General features: G+C 54.4%; 2 protein-coding genes across 2 annotated transcripts in view; both read right to left on the bottom strand.

Moving 5' to 3' along the window:
* Positions 1-11,590: 11,590 nt before the first annotated feature.
* On the bottom strand, positions 11,591-19,699 carry nat8 (N-acetyltransferase 8). The gene is made up of 2 exons (XM_060832021.1): positions 19,617-19,699; positions 11,591-13,668 (listed from the first exon to the last, which is right to left on the bottom strand). The coding sequence occupies exon 2, from the start codon at positions 13,596-13,598 to the stop codon at positions 12,912-12,914; it is 687 nt and encodes a 228-aa protein (XP_060688004.1). The 5' UTR covers positions 13,599-13,668; positions 19,617-19,699; the 3' UTR covers positions 11,591-12,911.
* The window catches only part of LOC132819733 (inactive carboxypeptidase-like protein X2), a 76,080-nt gene continuing 69,360 nt past the window's right edge, over positions 13,601-20,320 (bottom strand). Inside the window, exon 8 of the mRNA XM_060831425.1 lies at positions 13,601-13,668. Within this exon, the coding sequence (XP_060687408.1) occupies positions 13,601-13,668 (68 nt within the window). The remainder of the gene's footprint in view (positions 13,669-20,320) is intronic.

Genomic DNA, 20,320 nt, shown 5'->3' with positions numbered 1-20,320 from the left:
GGATTGGCCGTGTTAAATTGCCCATTAGTGTCATAGAGATGTACAGCATGGAAACAGACCCTTCGGTCCAACCCGACCAGATATCCCAACCCAATCTAGTCCCACTTGCCAGCACCCAGCCCATATCCCTCCAAACCCTTCCTATTCATATACCATTCCAAATGCCTTTTAAATGTTGCAATTGTACCAGCCTCCACCACTTCCTCTGGCAGCTCATTCCATACACGTACCACCCTCTGCGTGAAAAAGTTGCCCCTTAAGGTCTCTTTTATATCTTTCCCCTCTCACCCTAAACCTATGCCCTCTAGTTCTGAACTCCCCGACCCCAGGGAAAAGACTTTGCCTATTTATCATATCCATGCCCCTCATAATTTTGTAAACCTCTATAAGGTCACCCCTCAGCCTCCGACGCTCCAGGGAAAACAGCCCCAGCCTGTTCAGCCTCTCCCTGTAGCTCAGATCCTCCAACCCTGGCAACATCCTTGTAAATCTTTTCTGAACCCTTTCAAGTTTCACAACATCTTTCCGATAGGAAGGAGACCAGAATTGCACACAATATTCCAACAGTGGCCTGACCAATGTCCTGTACAGCCGCAACATGACCTCTCAACTCCTACACTCAATACTCTGACCAATAAAGGAAAGTATACCAAACGCCTTCTTCACTATCCTATCTGTCTGTGACTCCACTTTCAAGGAGCTATGAACCTGCACTCCAAGGTCTCTTTGTTCAGCAACACTCCCCAGGACCTTACCATTAAGTGTATAAGTCCTGCTAAGATTTGTTTTCCCAAAATGCAGCACCTCACATTTATCTGAATTAAACTCCATCTGCCACTTCTCAGCCCATTGGCCCATCTGGTCCAGATCCTGTTGTAATCTGAGGTAACCCTCTTCGCTGTCCACTACACCTCCAAATTTGGTGTCATCTGCAACAATCCAAATGGCTAGTTTTCCCTGTATTCAGTGAGAGCTAACCTTGCTAATCAGTCTCCCACGGGGAACCTTGTCGAACGCCTTACAGAAGTCCATATAGATCACATCTACCGCTCTGCCCTCATCAATCCTCTTTGTTACTTCTTCAAAAACCTCAATCAAGTTTGTGAGACATGATTTCCCACAACAAAGCCATGTTGACTATCCTTAATCAGTCTTTGCCTTTCCAAATACACGTCCATCCTGTCCCTCAGGGTTCCCTCCAACAACTTGCCCACCACTGAGGTCAGGCTCACCGGTCTGTAGTTCCCTGACTTGTCCTTACCACCCTTCTTTGTCTCCCGGATGTCTGGGTTAGGGATGGATTAGCCATGGGAAATGTGGGGTGACAGGGATAGGGTGGGTCTGGGCACTTTTTTGGAGGGTTGGTGTGGGGCTTCCGCCCTGTAAGGATTCTGTAATTGCGCAAATTGACATCTGAGGAGAAATATTGATTCCGATGTGAAATTCCCAGAAATGGGCAGAAAATTAAAACTGCGGGCAGATTAACAGGTTTGTTCTTGAGTGTCTTGCGATCAGTTCGATGTGGCATCTCCTGGGTGGTGTGATCTCTTCAGTCAGAACACACAGGCCAATGTTCTGTCTGAGTGCTTCTCATCTTGATCAGAAAGCCGCAACGTGAAGCAGTGTTTGTCCGTCCGTGAGATCTGCCAATACATACCACATGCTATCTCCTGGTCACAGAATAACAGGAACAGGGCAGTAGAGGTCAGCCAGCAGAAACCCAGAGCAATGTCATGGGAACAGAATAAGAAATGGTCAGAAAGAAGGGGGGGGGTTGCCGTTTGTCAGAGGTGAAAGGCAGGTAGAGGGCCTCAAGGTAAGGTCCCAGAATCGGAGGTGGGGGTGTGGGGGGGGGGGGGGGGGGGGGGGGGTGCGGTATGATGGTTGTTAGTAGAATAGGATGGGCCAAGTTGGGAAGTTTGGAAGTGAGAACATTTTGTACATTGATAGATGATTGATCAGTTGGATCTCCTCTGGAGCCATTCACCTCATTCCCACTCCTAGTCTAGAATATTGTTCTTTTGCAGATAATAATCCAGTTCTCTCTTTAAAATCGCTAGCAAGCCCACCTCGGTAACACTCTCAGGCAGTGCATTCCAGATACAAACACTGTGCTGCATTAAAACATTTTACTCTGCACCAACCACTTGAATTCAACCACATCCTCTCTTGTGATGGATTCGATCATCATGTTGAACCTGGTCTGCTCTGTCCAGGCCTCTCGTGATTTTAAACAACTCTCTCAAACCCTCCTTCCCCTCTCTCCATTAAAAATCCCAACTTTTCCAGCCTTTCTGTGTAACTGAAGTTCCTTCTTTTTTCTAAAGTGTGACACCCAGAACTTGGCGAAGTTTTCCCGCTGATTGTATGCAGAAAAACACCCCCTTTTTGCCTTGGTGAGGACGAGGGAAAAGCAGAAACAACGGTTTTGGCTTTGATCTGTTTTGTTAATTGCAGGTTGAGGGTTTGGTCAGATTTGTTAACTGCTGTTTCAATGTGTCCTTTCATCTTTATTGATTTATGGGCATTTACAGTTCTGCCTTTCAGAGATTTTTCTTGTCCCTGTGCAGAATGAATCACTTCACACTTCTGACCTGGTCTATCAGAAATCTATCTTCATTGATAATGTTTATAAGTTTCATTTCATCCCTCTCCCTTCAAAATGGCGTGCTGTCCCTTTGTCGTAAAATAACAGAAACACACAGCACAAAGGGAGGTATTTCAGACTTATTCATTCATGAGAGATGAGATTCACTGGCTGGGCCCACCATTTATTGCCCTAGTTGCCCCTTGAGAAGGTGGGGGTGAGCTGCCGTCTTGAACCACTGCAGTCCATGTGCTGTAGGCTAACTCACAATGCCCTTAGAGAGACAATTCCAGGATTTTTGACCCAGCGACAGTGAAGGGACAGTGATATATTTCTATGTCAGGATGGTGAGTGGTTTGGGGACGACAGTGAAGGGACGGTGATATATTTCTATGTCAGGATGGTGAGTGGTTTGGGGGGGACAGTGAAGGGACGGTGATATATTTCTATGTCAGGGTGGTGAGTGGTTTGGGGGGGACAGTGAAGGGACGGTGATATATTTCTATGTCAGTGTGGTGAGTGGTTTGGGGACGACAGTGAAGGAACGGTGATATATTTCTATGTCAGGGTGGTGAGTGGTTTGGGGGGGACAGTGAAGGGACGGTGATATATTTCTATGTCAGTGTGGTGAGTGGTTTGGGGGGGACAGTGAAGGGACGGTGATATATTTCTATGTCAGGATGGTGAGTGGTTTGGGGGGGACAGTGAAGGGACGGTGATATATTTCTATGTCAGGATGGTGAGTGGTTTGGGGGGGACAGTGAAGGGACGGTGACATATTTCTATGTCAGGATGGTGAGTGGTTTGGGGGGGACAGTGAAGGGGCGGTGATATATTTCTATGTCAGGGTGGTGAGTGGTTTGGGGGGGACAGTGAAGGGACGGTGATATATTTCTATGTCAGTGTGGTGTGTGGTTTGGGGGGGACAGTGAAGGGACTGTGATATATTTCTATGTCAGGATGGTGAGTGGGTTGGGGGGGGACAGTGAAGGAACGGTGATATATTTCTAAGTCAGGATGGTGAGTGGTTTGGGGGGGACAGTGAAGGGACGGTGATATATTTCTATGTCAGGGTGGTGAGTGGTTTGGGGGAGGACAGTGAAGGGACAGTGATATATTTCTATGTCAGGGTGGTGAGTGGTTTGGGGACGACAGTGAAGGGACGGTGATATATTTCTATGTCAGGATGGTGAGTGGTTTGGGGGGGGACAGTGAAGGGACGGTGATATATTTCTATGTCAGGGTGGTGAGTGGTTTGGGGGGGACAGTGACGGGACGGTGATATATTTCTATGTCAGGGTGGTGAGTGGTTTGGGGACGACAGTGAAGGGACGGTGATATATTTCTATGTCAGGATGGTGAGTGGTTTGGGGGGGACAGTGAAGGGACAGTGATATATTTCTAAGTCAGGGTGGTGTGTGGTTTGGGGGGGACAGTGAAGGGATGGTGATGTATTTCTATGTCAGGATGGTGAGTGGTTTGGGGGGGACAGTGAAGGGATGGTGATATATTTCTATGTCAGGGTGGTGAGTGGTTTGGAGGGGGTGGTTTTCCCATGTACCTGCTGCCCTGTCCTTCTGGTTAGACGTGGTTGAGGATTTGGAAGGTACTGTCTGAGAATCTTTGGTGAATTTCTGCAGTGTGTCTTGGAGATAGTACAGACTGCTGCTGCTGAGCGTCAATGGTGGAGGGGGGGGAGTTGTTTGTGGATGTGGGGCCAATCGAGTGGGCTGCTTTCTCCTGGGTGGAGTCAAGCTTCTTGAGTGTTGTTGGAGCTGCGTCCATCCAGGCAAGTGGGGAATATTCCATCACATTCCTGAGAAGAGGCCTGTAGATTGCAGAATGCTTTGGGGAGTCAGGAAGTGAGTTCTCACTGCAATATTCCTGCTCTTGTAGCAACTGCGTTTATTTGGTGAGTCCAGTTGAGTTTCTGGTCAATGGTAATCCCCAGGATGTTTATAGTGGGGGATTCAGTGATGGGAACACTGTTGAATGCCAAGAGGGTGGTGGTTAGACTGTCTCTAATTGGAGATGGTCATAGCTGAGCATTTCTGTGGCTGTATGGGACTTGCCAGTTATCTCCCCAAGCCTGGATATTATCCAGACTGCTTCAGTATCTGAGGGACGGCTAATGGTCTTTAACATTGTCCAATAATCTGCTAACCTGCCCACTTCTGCCTGATGATGGAGAGGAGCTCCAAGAAGACCTCCTCTCATTCTGATTTGACACGATGCCACCCCACCCCATTCTCCTTGAACAGTGTCTGAAAGTCCCTGGATTAAAACCCATCAGTTGCTTATCAACCAATGAACTCCCAACTTTTCTAAGAGTCTTTTTTTCCAAGTTCAGCCGAGTTATTGAACGTTGTTCAGCTTTTTCCCTCCCAGACTTGAGGCAATTTAAATTAAAACACCAGTAAGTGAAGCAGATCAACACGCAATCAGCTGATATCTTTATTTTTAGAAATGTTTTGAAAATGTGTCCCGCAAATGGATAATACACTGCTTACAATCTGCATTAAGAGTTTAATAAAGAGTGAGCCATCTAATGTTGCTCATATCACAAAAATAACAAAAGTGGAAAGATTGAGGTCCCCCTGCAGTGTAGAAATCGAGAATGTTCAGTGGCCAGTGATAAATGGGGGCAAGAGGGGAGTTATTCACTTCCTGACAAAGATAGCAAACTAGAATACCATGTGAAACTAGGGATTACTCAAGGAAGGACCACAAATCCTGGCATTCAGGTGGCACCATCATTGATTGCCTCTCAATTCAAGGATGGTATCACCTCAGCATGGAGAGTCTGGGCCCTGAGTCTTCACAATAAGAGCGTGTTTCCACACTGGAGGGAATCTAATCAAAAACAAGCAGAATAATAATACTGGTCAGGGTGTAACAGGGGCTGCAGATCGATACGCACCAGAGGGTAGGGACATGCTTGAGCCATTGAGGCAGGAAATGCTTCCTTTTATTTCCTGCCTCCACTAGGCCTCAATATTCATGGGTTTTAGTCTCTATATGTGATGCAGTTGGACAGACAAGTTATCACTGTCTTAATACCAACAGGGACCCTGGTTCGATTCCAGCCTTGGGTGACAGGGTGGAGTTTGCACATTCTCCCCATGTCTGCGTGGGTTTCCCTGAGTTGCTCCAGGCTCCTCCAGCAGCCCAAAGATCCGCAGGGCCGGTGGATCGGGCACACTACATTGCTCACAGTGTCCAGGGACGTGCCGTCGAGGTGGGCTAGCATGGCAAACACAGGTTACGCGGATGGGGTAGGGCCTGGGTCTGGGTGCAATGCTTTTCAGAGGGTCAGTGCGGGCTCAATGGGCTGAATGGCTTGATTAATGCCAATGCACCCATTATTCAGTAAGAACTTCTGAGTGGGTTTGGAGTTTTTGTTATCCTCCCTGGAACATCGGAGATTGGAGAGTTGAGAAGCCCACACCTGGTAGGGGAGATACTTTCAGCCAGCAGACAGAGTGTCCCCCCAGACAGAGTGCCCCCCCAGACAGAGTGCCCCCCCAGACAGAGTGCCCACCCGGACAGAGTGTCCCCCCAGACAGTGCCCACCCAGAGTGTCCCCCCAGACAGAGTGCCCACACAGACAGAGTGACCACCCAGACAGAGTGCCCACCCGGACAGAGTGTCCACCCAGACAGAGTGCCCACCCGGACAGTGCCCACCCGGACAGAGTGCCCACCCGGACAGAGTGTCCCCCCAGACAGTGCCCACCCAGACAGGGTGTCCACCCAGACAGAGTGTCCCCCCAGACAGAGTGCCCACCCAGACAGTGCCCACCCAGACAGAGTGACCACCCAGACAGAGTGTCCCCCCAGACAGAGTGCCCACCCAGACAGAGTGCCCACTCAGACAGAGTGACCACCCAGACAGAGTGCCCACCCGGACAGAGTGTCCACCCAGACAGAGTGTCCACCCGGACAGTGCCCACCCAGAGTGTCCCCCCAGACAGAGTGTCCACCCAGACAGAGTGCCCACCCGGACAGAGTGTCCCCCCAGACAGTGCCCACCCAGACAGAGTGTCCACCCAGACAGAGTGTCCCCCCAGACAGAGTGCCCACCCAGACAGTGCCCACCCAGACAGAGTGACAACCCAGACAGAGTGCCCACCCAGACAGAATGTCCCCCCAGACAGACTGTCCACCCAAACAGAATGCCCACCTAGACAGAGTGTCCCCCCAGACAGAGTGTCCCCCCAGACAGAGTGCCCACCCAGACAGTGCCCACCCAGACAGAGTGACCACCCAGACAGAGTGTCCCCCCAGACAGAGTGCCCACCCAGACAGAGTGACCACCCAGACAGAGTGCCCACCCAGACAGAATGTCCCCCCAGACAGACTGTCCACCCAAACAGAATGCCCACCTAGACAGTGCCCACCCAGACAGAGTGCCCACCCAGACAGTGTGCCCACCCAGACAGAGTGCCCACCCAGACAGTGTGCCCACCCAGACAGAGTGTCCCCCCAGACAGAGTGCACACCCGGACAGAGTACCCACCCAGAAAGAGTGCCCACCCAGACAGAGTGTCCCCCCAGACAGAGTGTCCCCCCAGACAGTGCCCACTCAGACAGAGTGCCCACCCAGACAGTGCCCACCCAGACAGTGTGCCCACCCAGACAGAGTGTCCCCCCAGACAGAGTGCACACCCAGAAAGAGTGCCCATCCAGACAGAGTGCCCACCCAGACAGAGTACCCACCCAGAAAGAGTGCCCACCCAGACAGAGTGCCCACCCAGACAGTGTGCCCACCCAGACAGAGTGTCCCCCCAGACAGAGTGCACACCCAGAAAGAGTGCCCAACCAGACAGAGTGCCCACCCAGACAGGGTACCCACCCAGAAAGAGTGCCCACCCAGAAAGAGTGCCCACCCAGACAGTGCCCACCCGGACAGAGTGTCCCCCCAGACAGAGTGTCCACCCAGACAGAGTGCCCACCCGGACAGAGTGTCCCCCCAGACAGAGTGTCCACCCAGACAGAGTGCCCATCCGGACAGAGTGTCCCCCCAGACAGAGTGTCCACCCAGACAGAGTGTCCCCCCAGACAGTGCCCACCCAGAGTGTCCACCCAGACAGTGCCCACCCGGACAGAGTGTCCCCCCAGACAGTGCCCACCCAGACAGAGTGTCCACCCAGACAGAGTGTCCCCCCAGACAGTGTGCCCACCCAGACAGTGCCCACCCAGACAGAGTGACCACCCAGACAGAGTGCCCACCCAGACAGAATGTCCCCCCAGACAGACTGTCCACCCAAACAGAATGCCCACCCAGACAGAGTGCCCACCCAGACAGTGTGCCCACCCAGACAGTGTGCCCACCCAGACAGAGTGTCCCCCCAGACAGAGTGCACACCCGGACAGAGTACCCACACAGACAGTGCCCACCCAGACAGAGTGTCCCCCCAGACAGAGTGTCCCCCCAGACAGTGCCCACTCAGACAGAGTGCCCACCCAGACAGTGCCCACCCAGACAGAGTGTCCCCCCAGACAGTGCCCACCCAGACAGTATGCCCACCCAGACAGAGTCTCCACCCGGACAGAGTGCCCACCCAGACAGAGTGTCTGTCCAGACAGAGTGTCTGTCCAGACAGAGTGCCCACCCAGACAGACTGTCCACCCAAACAGAATGCCCACCTAGACAGAGTGTCCCCCCAGACAGAGTGCCCACCCAGACAGAGTGCCCACCCGGACAGAGTACCCACCCAGACAGAGTGCCCACCCAGACAGAGTGTCCCCCCAGACAGAGTGCCCACCCAGACAGTGCCCACCCAGACAGAGTGTCCCCCCAGACAGTGCCCACCCAGACAGTATGCCCACCCAGACAGAGTCTCCACCCGGACAGAGTGCCCACCCAGACAGAGTGTCCCCCCAGATAGAGTGCCCACCCAGACAGAGTGTCCCCCCAGACAGAGTGTCCCCCCAGACAGTGCCCACTCAGACAGAGTGCCCACCCAGACAGTGCCCATCCAGACAGAGTGTCCCCCCTGACAGTGCCCACCCAGACAGAGTGTCCCCCCAGACAGAGTGTCCCCCCAGACAGAGTGCACACCCGGACAGAGTGCCCACCCAGACAGTGCCCACCCAGACAGAGTGCCCACCCAGACAGAGTACCCACCCGGACAGAGTGCCCACCCAGACAGTGCCCACCCAGACAGAGTGCCCACCCGGACAGAGTACCCACCCGGACAGAGTGTCCCCCCAGACAGTGCCCACTCAGACAGAGTGCCCACCCAGACAGTGCCCACCCAGAGTGTCCCCCCAGACAGTGCCCACCCAGACAGAGTGTCCCCCCAGACAGAGTGTCCCCCCAGACAGAGTGCACACCCGGACAGAGTGCCCACCCAGACAGTGCCCACCCAGACAGAGTGCCCACCCAGACAGAGTGCCCACCCAGACAGAGTACCCACCCGGACAGAGTGCCCACCCAGACAGTGTCCACCCAGACAGAGTGCCCACCCAGACAGAGTACCCACCCGGACAGAGTGTCTGTCCAGACAGAGTGCCCACCCAGACAGGGTGTCCCCCCAGACAGAGTGTCCCCCAGACAGTGCCCACCCGGACAGAGTGTTCCCCCCAGACGGAGCGTCTAGTCAGTTCCAAGGAAGGAGCCTAAAGTTGGATCAGAGGAGACTGCCGAGGATGTGGCAGATGCATTACTGATGGAATTCCTTTGATGTTCTGAGTTGATGCTGAAATGCCACCCAATCCATCAGTGTGCTGACACTGCTGAGTCTCCTTGGACCCTGGGGACTTGACGCTGCCTTCATTGTCGTCCATCTGCTGCTGTATCTTGGAGAAAGAAGCCTGGGGCTGTTGTTGGAGAAGGGGCTGGTTGAGGGAGGGAGCTGCTGAACATGTTTGAGAGTCTCTCCTTCACAGCGGTGAGCGGTGGAATATCGGGGCCCCGTGCTGGTGGGGGGTTTTCCTGAGCGTTGGTCTGGTGATTTGTCAGCAGAATGAAAGAGTTTGAGGGAGGCTTTCACTCGACCAGAGTGAGCAACAACGAAGCAGTCACCATGACAACAGGGCACCACTCCCATCAGTCCAGCTTTGGATTGGAGGGGCCCAAGGTGAACGGCACTTAACTGGCTTTCATCTGGACAATAAATTGTAACGGTAAATTCAACACCAGCTCCATCGCCAAGAAAGCCCAGCAGAGTCTTTACTCCCTGCCCAGGCTGAGGAAAGCCCACCTCCCATCCCCCATCCTCACCACATCCTACAGGGGGTTCACTGAGAGGACCCTGAGCTGCTACATCACTGCCTGCTTCAGGAATTACCCTCTCTCAGATGGTAAGACCCTATAACGGACAGTGAGGGTCAGATCTGGAGTCAGGCAGGGCTGCCCTCTCTCTCCTGCCTTGTTTGTGGGCTGCATAGAGCCATTTGCCGAGTCCATCAGGAAGGATGCGAGCCTGAGAGGGGTGACTATTCCTGGCAGCGTGGGCCTGCAGGTTAAGGCTTCCCTGTACATGGATGACGTCGCCGTTTTCTGCTCGGATCCGCTGTCCGTGCGCAGACTCATTGCATTTGTGACCAGTTCGAACGGGCCTCGGGGGCCAAGGTAAACTGAGGCAAGAGCGAGGCCATGCTCTTCGGGAACTGGGCCGACCAATCCTCGATCCCCTTCACCGTCAGGACCGACCACCTGAAGGTGCTGGGTATTTGGTTCGGGGGGGCTGGGGCGTGCGCCAAGTCTAGGGAGGAGCTTATCAGTAAAGTGAGGCAGAAACTGGGCAGATGGAAGCTACGGTCGCTCTCCATCACGGGAAAAAACCTGGTCATCAGGTGTGAGGCACTGTCATTGCTGTTGTACGTGGCACAGGTCTGGCCTATTCCCAGAACCTGCGCCGCTGCAGTCGCCCGGGCCATCTTCCAGTTCATATGGAGTTCAAAGATGGACCGGGTCCGAAGGGACTCACTATACAAAGATCTGGGCAACGGGGGAAAAAATACACCCAATGCCACCCTCACCCTGATGGCCACCTTTGTGTGTGGCTGCATCAAGCTGTGTGTGGATCCCCGGTACGCAAACACCAAGTGTCACTACGTACTGAGGTTCTACCTGTCCCCGGTGTTGCGAAGGATGGGCCTGGCCTCGCTGCCGCGGAACGCTCCGAGTAGTTGGACCGTTCCGTACCACCTGTCCTTCGTGGAGAAATTTCTGAAGAAAAACACCTTTGACCACAAGTCCATCAGGAAGTGGTCAGCACGTAGTGTCCTTGAGACCCTTCGGGAAAAGGAGAGGGCGGATCCTGTTGAGTGGTTCCCTGAGCAGACTGTCAAAGCAATTTGGCAGAATGCCTCATTGCCAGAACTTTCTAACAAGCACCAAGACATGGCTTGGCTGGTGGTGAGAAGGGCTCTGCCTGTGAGATCATTTATGCACGCCCGGACTCTCAGCCGCACCGCACGCTGCCCTCGAAGCGGCTGCGGGGGGGACGAGACTGTCACACACCTCCTTCTGGAATGTGCCTATGCAGAGGAAGTCTGGAGAGGAATGCAGTGGTGTTTGTCGAGGTTCGTCCCGAGCAGCGCCGTCACGCGGGACTCCGTGCTCTACGGCCTGTTCCCCGGGACGCACACTGAGACGAACATCAACTGCTCCTGGAGGATCATCAACTTGGTGAAGGACGCTCTCTGGGCGGTCCGAAACCTGTTGATCTTCCAGCTGAAGGAGTTGACCCCGACTGAGTGTTGCAGACTGGCACATTCCAAGGTCCAGGACTACGTCTTGAGGGACGCGCTGAAGCTTGGGGCAGCTGCCGCCAAGGCGCGGTGGGGAAAGGCCACCGTGTAACATCTGCCTGTCTAAAGAAGATCAGGGGGCCCATGCAGTCATTTGGGCTCTGCTGACGCCTCAGCTCAATATGTGAGTGAGAAATGCACTGATCTGTATGTAATAATGAAAATTCGGAGCTGTGTATGTAAATGTGGAAATATGAATGGCATTACCTCATGTACAGTGTATCAAATTATTCTATGCATATTTTATGAATAAAGTATATTTTTGAAATAAAAAAAAAGGACAGTGAGGCCAGCTGAGAGGGTCATCGCAGTCTCTCCCCCCTCCATTACAGACATTTACACCACACACTGCATCTGAAAAGCTAAGAGCATGGTGGACAACCCCACACCCACCTCACTCAAACCCTTCTCCCTCCTGCCGTCTGGCAGAAGATACCAGAGTACCCGGTCTCTCACAGCCAGGCTCAGCAACAGTTTCTTCCTCCAGGCCATCGGGCTCCTTACCACCGTATGATCAAACTCATTCCCATCTGAAACTCTTTGCATGACTTCGAATCGCTGCGGGAACAACGTCTATTATTTACGGTTGTTCTATTCCAGTGTAACGTGTCTGTTCTGCACTTGCTTTTCACTTTATGCGGTGTACCAGTGTGTAGATTGTGCTGTCCATGTACTGGAGGAACGCTGTCCCATTTTCACTGCATCAGTTGTATGTGGGAGAAATGATAAATAAGGCGTTACTCTCTTTCTCTCGCTCCATTGCAAGAGGCTTGGAGTAATGGCCCAGTTTTCGGGTTTTGTGAAGATCGCATTTGGAACATTGTGCACTTTTAATAAAAACTAAAGACTTGAACTGAAAGAGTTACAGTGAAGGCTCACTTCAGTCGGATCCTGTGATGAGGAGCTGAATAAGTTGGACCAATATTCCGGAGTTTCGAGGAATGAGAGGCAATCTCATTTGAACCCGGAAGCCTTGTGAATTTGGGAATTCTCTCCCACTGGGGACTGTGGAGTCGCAGTCAGTCGTCTAGGGCTGGGACTGTTGGGTTTTCCAGGGAGCTGAGCGAAATAAGAAGGATTGTCCAGGATTGGCCCTGACCACGTGTCAAGTGGAAGAGCTTCCATCGCCTGTATTCTCGGGCTCTCGGTAAAAGGGTGGTGACCAGAGCACGGTGACTTCGAACGTGTCTTATCATCATCTGCTGTTTCAAAACTCAATTGTACATCTATCAGAACAACGAACAAACTTTTACCTTTCAGTGCCCGTCCTCGGCAGCTGGAATACTGCCTCCTGGTGTCTGTTCCGATCCCCTGATGCACGAGGATAGTACGGCATTCTGGAAAACACATAAGTCGACACGTGTAGCTTGATAGTCTGCCCAATTAAATATAATGCAGGTGGTAATCACCTCTTCCTTGAATGAACAGGTTGATCTGTCTGTCTCCTTGAACAAGATCTGTCCTATCCTGGGAACCATGTTGGTTTGTTTAATCGGTCCCGGGTTTGAGAGGCGGTGTGTTTGTCATGGCCTTTCCCGACAGGGGCTCTGGGATCCCGGGAATCATTCCTGTGTTTGTGGGAGGTCAGGGGTGGGGCGGAGCTGGTAGCGGTATTTGTAGATGGTGTAGTTGATGAGTTTAGCAAAGGTGTGTGGCACCGGCCTGGTGCCCACCAGCCTGTAGCCCAGCTTGTGATACAGTTGCTGGGCCTCTGTCTGGATGGCTGACGTGCCCAGCACCATGCTGGTGAAGCCAGAGAGATGAGCAAACTCATGGACAGTGTGGCACAGAGCCTTGGCAATGCCCTGGCCACGGTACTCCCGGTGAACGTTCAGTCGTTTCAGCTCGAGGTCAGTGGGTGAGTGGTCAGATGGAATGGCTCCGACTGTCCCGATCACAACACCATCCCACTGTGCCACCCAGAAACAGGCGCCCGGCCGTTCTCTGTACGATGCCCAGATGTCCAGGAGGTCGGCCCTCAGGTTTTGGTCGATCAGGCGGTCCCAAAGTCTCTTGAGGAGCAGGCGGCCCACGAGCAGTAACCCAGCCAGCAGGAAGAGAAACAGCAGGAAGGAGTCACACAGCACCAACAGCAAGGACAAGCTGACAGCGAGGCTGGTCTGGATCACAGGCTGCTTTAGGACAAAGCGACACACCCTGGGGAAGTGCTGGCGGACACCACTGACATACAGGTCCCGCACACTCTGGTAATCCGAGTCCTGGTATACACGGATCTGATAGCTCACCATCCTCACACTGCTGCTGCTGCTGCTGGTGCTGCTGGAGCTGCTGGGGCGGCCGCTGCTGACAGGAAGGGACCTGGAAAAGTGAAAGAGCAAAGTGAGACTGTCAGAGGAAACGATGGTGACAGAAGACTCACAATATTAGAAATATAATGAGTTAACAAACAATCACCCATTCTTCAGACAGACTGTATTCTCTCACACTCTCATTGAGCCCGGTGTGTACACACACTGACGCACACTGAGCCCAGTGTGTACACACACTGACGCACACTGAGCCCGGTGTGTACACACACTGACGCACACTGAGCCCGGTGTGTACACACACTGACGCACACTGAGCCCGGTGTGTACACACACTGACGCACACTGAGCCCGGTGTGTACACACACTGACGCACACTGAGCCCGGTGTGTACACACACTGACGCACACTGAGCCTGGTGTGTACACACACTGACACACACTGAGCCCGGTGTGTACACACACTGACGCACACTGAGCCTGGTGTGTACACACACTGACACACACTGAGCCCGGTGTGTACACACACTGACGCACACTGAGCCCGGTCTGTACACACACTGACACACACTGAGCCTGGTGTACACACACTGACACACACTGAGCCCGGTGTGTTCACACACTGACACACACTGAGCCCGGTGTGTACACACACTGACGCACACTGAGCCCGGTCTGTACACACACTGACACACACTGAGCCTGGTGTGTACACACACTGACACACACTGAGCCCGGTGTGTACACACACTGACGCACACTGAGCCCGGTCTGTACACACACTGACGCACACTGAGCCTGGTGTGTACACACACTGACACACACTGAGCCTGGTGTGTTCACACACTGACGCACACTGAGCCCGGTGTGTTCACACACTGACGCACACTGAGCCCGGTGTGTACACACACTGACACACACTGAGCCCGGTGTGTTCACACACTGACACACACTGAGCCCGGTGTGTGCACACACTGACACACACTGAGCCCGGTGTGTTCACACACTGACACACACTGAGCCCGGTGTGTACACACACTGACACACACTGAGCCCGGTGTGTACACACACTGACGCACACTGAGCCCGGTGTGTACACACACTGACGCACACTGAGCCCGGTGTGTTCACACACTGACGCACACTGAGCCTGGTGTGTACACACACTGACGCACACTGAGCCGGTGTGTACACTCACTGACGCACACTGAGCCCGGTGTGTACACACACTGACACACACTGAGCCCGGTGTGTTCACACACTAACGTACACTGAGCCCGGTGTGTACACACACTGACGCACACTGAGCCCGGTGTGTTCACACACTGACGCACACTGAGCCCGGTGTGTTCACACACTGACGCACACTGAGCCCGGTGTGTTCACACACTGACGCACACTGAGCCCGGTGTGTACACACACTTACGCACACTGAGCCCGGTGTGTTCACACACTGACGCACACTGAGCCCGGTGTGTTCACACACTGACGCACACTGAGCCCGGTGTGTTCACACACTGACGCACACTGAGCCCGGTGTGTTCACACACTGACGCACACTGAGCCCGGTGTGTACACACACTGACGCACACTGAGCCCGGTGTGTACACACACTGACACACACTGAGCCCGGTGTGTTCACACACACTGACGCACACTGAGCCCGGTCTGTACACACACTGACGCACACTGAGCCCGGTGTGTACACACACTGACGCACACTGAGCCCGGTCTGTACACACACTGACGCACACTGAGCCCGGTGTGTACACATACTGACGCACACTGAGCCCGGTGTGTTCACACACTGACGCACACTGAGCCCGGTGTGTACACACACTGACACACACTGAGCCCGGTGTGTTCACACACACTGACGCACACTGAGCCCGGTGTGTTCACACACTGACACACACTGAGCCCGGTGTGTACACACACTGACACACACTGAGCCCGGTCTGTACACACGCTGACGCACACTGAGCCCGGTGTGTACACACACTGACACACACTGAGCCCGGTGTGTTCACACACTGACGCATACTGAGCCCGGTGTGTACACACACTGACACACACTGAGCCCGGTGTGTACACACACTGACATACTGAGCCCGGTGTGTACACACACTGACACACACTGAGCCCGGTGTGTTCACACACTGACGCACACTGAGCCCGGTGTGTACACACACTGACACACACTGAGCCCGGTGTGTACACACACTGACACACTGACCCCGGTGTGTACACACACTGACGCACACTGAGCCCGGTGTGTACACACACTGACACGCTGAGCTCGGTGTGTACACACACTGACACACACTGAGCCCGGTGTGTTCACACACTGACACACTGAGCCCGGTGTGTACACACACTGACACACACTGAGCCCGGTGTGTTCACACACTGACACACACTGACCCCGCTGTGTACACACACTGACACACACTGAGCCCGGTGTGTACACACACTGACACACACTGAGCCCGGTGTGTTCACACACTGACGCACACTGAGCACGGTGTGTTCACACACTGACGCACACTGAGCCCGGTGTGTACACACACTGACGCACACTGAGCCCGGTGTGTTCACAGACTGACGCACACTGAGCCCGGTGTGTACACACACTGACGCACACTGAGCCCGGTCTGTACACACTCTGACGCACACTGAGCCCGGTGTGTACACACACTGACGCACACTGAGCCCGGTGTGTACACACACTGACGCACACTGAGCACGGTGTGTACACACACTGACGCACACTGAGCCCGGTGTGTTCACACACTGACGCACACTGAGCCCGTTGTGTTCACACACTGACACACACTGAGCCCGTTGTGTTCACACACTGACGCACACTGAGCCCGGTGTGTACACACACTGACGCACACGGAGCCCGGTGTGTTCACACACTGACGCACACTGAGCCCGGTGTGTTCACACACTGACGCACACTGAGCCCGGTGTGTACACACACTGACGCACACTGAGCCCGGTGTGTTCACACACTGACGCACACTGAGCCCGGTGTGTACACACACTGACGCACACTGAGCCCGGTGTGTACACACACTGACACACACTGAGCCCGGTGTCTTCACACACTGACGCACACTGAGCCCGGTGTGTTCACACACTGACACACACTGAGCCCGGTCTGTACACACACTGACGCACACTGAGCCCGGTGTGTTCACACACTGACGCACACTGAGCCCGGTGTGTACACACACTGACGCACACTGAGCCCGGTCTGTACACACACTGACGCACACTGAGCCCGGTGTGTTCACACACTGACGCACACTGAGCCCGGCGTGTTCACACACTGACGCACACTGAGCCCGGTGTGTACACACACTGACGCACACTGAGCCCGGTGTGTACACACACTGACGCACACTGAGCCCGGCGTGTACACACACTGACGCACACTGAGCCCGGCGTGTTCACACACTGACGCACACTGAGCCCGGTGTGTTCACACACTGACACACGCTGAGCCCGGTGTGTTCACACACTGACACACGCTGAGCCCGGTGTGTTCACACACTGACACACGCTGAGCCCGGTGTGTACACACACTGACGTACACTGAGCCCGGTGTGTACACACACTGACGCACACTGAGCCCGGTGTGTTCACACACTGACGCACACTGAGCCCGGTGTGTACACACACTGACGCACACTGAGCCCGGTGTGTACACACACTGACACACACTGAGCCCGGTGTCTTCACACACTGACGCACACTGAGCCCGGTGTGTTCACACACTGACACACACTGAGCCCGGTCTGTACACACACTGACGCACACTGAGCCCGGTGTGTTCACACACTGACGCACACTGAGCCCGGTGTGTTCACACACTGACGCACACTGAGCCCGGTCTGTACACACACTGACGCACACTGAGCCCGGTGTGTTCACACACTGACGCACACTGAGCCCGGTGTGTTCACACACTGACGCACACTGAGCCCGGTGTGTACACACACTGACGCACACTGAGCCCGGTGTGTACACACACTGACGCACACTGAGCCCGGTGTGTTCAGACACTGACGCACACTGAGCCCGGTGTGTACACACACTGACGCACACTGAGCCCGGTGTGTACACACACTGACGCACACTGAGCCCGGCGTGTTCACACACTGACGCACACTGAGCCCGGTGTGTACACACACTGACGCACACTGAGCCCGGCGTGTACACACACTGACGCACACTGAGCCCGGCGTGTACACACACTGACACACACTGAGCCCGGTGTGTACACACACTGACGCACACTGAGCCCGGTGTGTTCACACACTGACGCACACTGAGCCCGGTGTGTACACACACTGACGCACACTGAGCCCGGTGTGTACACACACTGACGCACACTGAGCCCGGCGTGTTCACACACTGACGCACACTGAGCCCGGTGTGTACACACACTGACGCACACTGAGCCCGGCGTGTACACACACTGACGCACACTGAGGCCGGCGTGTACACACACTGACGCACACTGAGCCCGGCGTGTTCACACACTGACGCACACTGAGCCCGGTGTGTTCACACACTGACACACGCTGAGCCCGGTGTGTTCACACACTGACACACGCTGAGCCCGGTGTGTACACACACTGACGTACACTGAGCCCGGTGTGTACACAAACTGACGCACGCTGAGCCCGGTCTGTACACACACTGACGCACACTGAGCCCGGTGTGTTCACACACTGACGCACGCTGAGCCCGGTGTGTACACACACTGACACACACTGAGCCCGGTGTGTTCACACACTGATGCACGCTGAGCCCGGTGTGTACACACACTGACGCACACTGTGCCCGGTGTGTACACACACTGACGCACACTGAGCCCGGTGTGTACACACACTGACACACACTGAGCCGGTGTGTACACACACTGACGCACACTGAGCCCGGTGTGTACACACACTGACGCACACTGAGCCCGGTGTGTTCACAATCTGACGCACACTGAGCCCGGTGTGTTCACACACTGACGCACACTGAGCCCGGTGTGTTCACACACTGACACACACTGAGCCCGGTGTGTTCACACACACTGACGCACACTGAGCCCGGTCTGTACACACACTGACGCACACTGAGCCCGGTGTGTACACCCACTGACGCACACTGAGCCCGGTCTGTACACACACTGACGCACACTGAGCCCGGTGTGTACACATACTGACGCACACTGAGCCCGGTGTGTTCACACACTGACGCACACTGAGCCCGGTGTGTACACACACTGACACACACTGAGCCCGGTGTGTTCACACACTGACACACACTGAGCCCGGTGTGTTCACACACACTGACACACACTGAGCCCGGTGTGTTCACACACTGACGCACGCTGAGCACGGTGTGTACACACACTGACACACACTGAGCCCGGTGTGTACACACACTGACATACTGAGCCCGGTGTGTACACACACTGACACACACTGAGCCCGGTGTGTTCACACACTGACGCACACTGAGCCCGGTGTGTACACGCACTGACACACACTGAGCCCGGTGTGTACACACACTTACACACTGACCCCGGTGTGTACACACACTGACGCACACTGAGCCCGGTGTGTACACACACTGACACACTGAGCTCGGTGTGTACACACACTGACACACTGAGCCCGGTGTGTACACACACTGACACACACTGAGCCCGGTGTGTTCACACACTGACACACACTGAGCCTGGTGTGTACACACACTGACACACACTGAGCCCGGTGTGTACACACACTGACACACACTGAGCCCGGTGTGTTCACACACTGACACACACTGACCCCGGTGTGTACACACACTGACACACACTGAGCCCGGTGTGTACACACACTGACACACACTGAGCCCGGTGTGTTCACACACTGACACACACTGAGCCCGGTGTGTACACACAGTAGACAGGTGGATAAAGTTCCCCTCGGTGTTGTTGTGTTCTGACCTGTTGAGTTGCTGTCTTGTCTGCCTGGGTGGGTGCTCCTGCTCTATCTGTGTCTGCTGCAGTTGCTGCTGGGTTGTGCTGCTCTCCTGAATCAGGATGTGGTGAGGTTTCCGCATCTGTGTTGTGTCATTATGCAGATTAGATTCACCACTCAGAGGGTGTCACCTTTCACATCGAGCTCTCTCTGTCAGTTAGATTTCACAACCTGTTCTGTGTCTGTGTGCCAGCAACTTCATTTACATAGCACCCTGCAGAACCTCAGCCTCTGACAATGCAGCTGTGTTTCCCGTGGTCATGTTTGTGCTGACTCAGTCATTAACACTGCTGCCTCACAGCACCAGGGTCCCAGGTTCGATTCCAGCCTCAGGGGACTGACTGTGTGGAGTTTGTACATTCTCCCCGTGTCTGTGCTCCGGTGTCCTCCCACTGATGTGCAGCTCGGGTGGATTGGCCTTGCTATGCAGGCTCTCTGGGTTAGCCCGGGGAAATCCAGGGTTATGGGATAGACGGGTCTCCGTGGAGTGCTCCTTCATGAAGGGCTTATGACCGAAACGTTGACTGTCCTGCTCCTTGGATGCTGCCTGACCTGCTGTGTTTTTCCAGCACCACTCTAATCTAGCCTCTAATCTGCAGTATCTGCTGTACCCACCTTCCCCCTGAATCCGAGAGACCACAGCTGTGTGGGTGTCTTTCTCTATCTTTAC

This window comes from Hemiscyllium ocellatum, chromosome 1 (genome assembly GCF_020745735.1).
Source record: "Hemiscyllium ocellatum isolate sHemOce1 chromosome 1, sHemOce1.pat.X.cur, whole genome shotgun sequence".
In the NCBI taxonomy this organism is placed as follows: domain Eukaryota; kingdom Metazoa; phylum Chordata; class Chondrichthyes; order Orectolobiformes; family Hemiscylliidae; genus Hemiscyllium; species Hemiscyllium ocellatum.
This window is presented reverse-complemented; position numbering and strand designations above follow the sequence as displayed.

Excerpts from the sequence above, each read along its gene's own strand:
- nat8 (XM_060832021.1), bottom strand. The coding sequence starts at position 13,598 with ATGGTGAGCTATCAGATCCGTGTATACCAGGACTCGGATTACCAGAGT.